This window comes from Colobus angolensis, unplaced genomic scaffold, assembly GCF_000951035.1.
Source record: "Colobus angolensis palliatus isolate OR3802 unplaced genomic scaffold, Cang.pa_1.0 Scaffold55, whole genome shotgun sequence".
Classification (NCBI taxonomy): domain Eukaryota; kingdom Metazoa; phylum Chordata; class Mammalia; order Primates; family Cercopithecidae; genus Colobus; species Colobus angolensis.
The window spans coordinates 1216187-1218729 of record NW_012119043.1 but is presented as its reverse complement, the minus strand read 5'-3'; the positions used below and the strand labels follow the sequence as shown (position 1 = coordinate 1218729).

At 56.2% G+C, this 2543-nt stretch overlaps 1 protein-coding gene across 1 annotated transcript in view; it reads left to right on the top strand.

The window, feature by feature from the left end:
- The window catches only part of PPL (periplakin), a 39668-nt gene that overhangs the window by 15213 nt on the left and 21912 nt on the right, over window positions 1-2543 (top strand). The window contains exon 5 of the mRNA XM_011961424.1: window positions 1219-1373. Within this exon, the coding sequence (XP_011816814.1) occupies window positions 1219-1373 (155 nt within the window). The remainder of the gene's footprint in view (window positions 1-1218; window positions 1374-2543) is intronic.

Genomic DNA, 2543 nt, shown 5'->3' with positions numbered 1-2543 from the left:
GCTCTTTGTTCCGAAGTGGTATTTCTCAGTTCACTTCACAAAGTGGGTATTTTCCTTACGCCTGCTGTAGAGATGGGAATGCTGAGACCCAGCTAGGGGAAGGGACCGGGGGCCGCCTCTGAGTGCCCCAGTGTCAGCCAACCTGCACTTAGTCCCCACACTGACATGTCACTGCCTCCCCTGTGGGACTGGGAGTGCCTCAGGGATTCATCCCCAGGACCTGGCATGGTGCAGACTCACAGCCAGGCTTCTCGGATACTGACACAGTGAATTAACCCGCTGTGTTTAGAGACCTACTGTCCCGGCTGCCATTCATTGCTCTTCCCTACACGAACAGAAGCCCTGTACTCATCAGCAACCATCGACGGGCCCTCTCAGATATCCCACCCCCGCTCTGTTCCTTCTTGCTGGTGCCACCTCTCTGTCACCTGGCTGCTGCCATAGACCACTGCCTGCCCTCCCAGCCCACACCCTTGCTGCTGATGTCCTCTCTCAGCAGAGCCCATGGAGGCATCGCCTTTAAGCACAAATGGAGCTGTGCGGGATCCCTCCTTGCAGCTGTTCTGTGCTCTGGCCCTCCCTGCCTGCCCTGTTTCTTCCCTATCCACAGTGGCCTTTTCACTACGGCTCAGTCGTTGCTCGCTCTCTCCTGCCCCAGGACCTTTGCACAGGCTGTCCCTGTGCCTGGAACACATGTCCCTTTCATCCTTTGTTCTTAGCTTGTGTCTCCGCTGCAGAGAGGCTTCCCTGACCACCAGAGCTGAAGTAGGTCCGCTCGTTCTGCCTCTGGGGCGTTTCTTTGATAAACACTGACTTGGAGGGACTTGCAGTCACCTCCGTGAGGCTCATCCTTTGGCCTTCTGGTGGCCTCGCAGACTGGGCTGTGAGTGCTGGGCAGGGAGGCCGTGTCTCTTCCGTTCACAGCTGTGTCCCAACACCTAGCATACAGTAGGCACTTGAGCTCTGTTTGCTGGGTGGCTGGAGGACAGGCTGGAGGGGCATAAGGAAAATATCCGCTTTGCAAAGTGAACTGAGAAATACCATGTAGCAGCAAAGAGATGGAACTACTGACCGCGCTCCATCTGGACAAGCCCAGAAGATGTTATTCAAAGGGAAAGAAGGGGAGCACCTTGCTGACCCCTTTCCTCCCACCCTTCCCATTGCCACCGTGCCCGCTCTCGGCTTCTGTCCATTGTCCCTCTCTTATGGCCCTCACAGGATCTGGCTCGACTGCAGGGGGGTCGGCAGCCTGAGCACCGGGACGTGACCCTGCAGAAGGTGTTGGACTCCGAGAAGCTGCTCTATGTGCTGGAGGCGGACGCGGCCATTGCCAAGCACATGAAGCACCCACAGGGGGACATGATTGCTGAGGAGTAGGTCCCTTCGGCTTCTTATCCCAGGGGAGCCATTGGGGGCTGTGGGCCAGGGCAGGGGGTCCTGTTAAGCATTTGGGAGCCCGAGTCAGGGGTCATCAAGGGCTAACTAGGTGCCAGGCACGTGCCAAAGGCTTCACACGATCCTTTTTTTTTTTTTTTTTTTTTTGAGACAGAGTTTTGCTCTTGTTGCCCAGGCTGGAGTGCAATGGTGTCATCTCGGCTCACCACAACCTCTGCCTCCACGGTTCAAGCAATTCTCCTGCCTCAGCCTCCCAAGTAGCTGGAACTACAGGCGTGCACCACCACGCCCGGCTAATTTTTGTATTTTTAGTAGAGACAGGGTTTCTCCATGTTGGTCAGGTTGGTCTCAAACTCCAGACCTCAGGTGATCCGCCCGCCTCGGCCTCCCAAAGTGCTGGGATTATAGGTGTGAGCCACCTCGCCCGGCCTCACATGATCCTCTTGACGACCCTGTTTTGCAGTTGGGGAAACTGAGGCTCAGGGAGTTGATATCCCTTGTTCTGGAGCCACCAGGCTGACCTGTGAGCTTTTGAGCGAGCTCTCCCACTACCTGGTGCCCTGTCCCTGGCTTCCTTGGCTCACAACTCCCAGTTCAGTTTATCCTGGATGGATCAGACTCCCTGACTCCTGCCTTGTCCCGTGCCCCACCTCCACCCTGGCAAGGGCAGGGCTCTCGGTGCCCCACGACCCTCGGCACTTGTCCTTGGCATGGCATGTACCACCCTGTGGGCCCTGCTGGGTGGCAGACTCCAGAAAACAAGATCCTTCCTGCTTATTCCAGAACCTTCTATGGTTCTGGGCACATAGTAGGCTCTCAGGAAACTCTGATGGGGGAGGGAAGGTTGATGGAAAGTGGGTGGGGCCAGGCACCGTGGCTCATGTCTATAATCCCAGCACTTTGGGAGGCCGAAGCAGGCGGATCACCTGAGGTCGGGAGTTTGAGACCAGCTTGACCAACATGGTGAAACCCTGTCTCTAATAAAAATACAAAATTAACCAGGTGAGGTGGTGCATGCCTGTCATCCCAGCTACTCCAGAGGCTGAGGCAGGATAATCGCTTGAAACTGGGAGGTGGAGGTTGCCATGAGCTGAGATCGTGCCACTGCACTCCAGCCTGGGCAACAAAGCAAGACTCTGTCTCAAAAA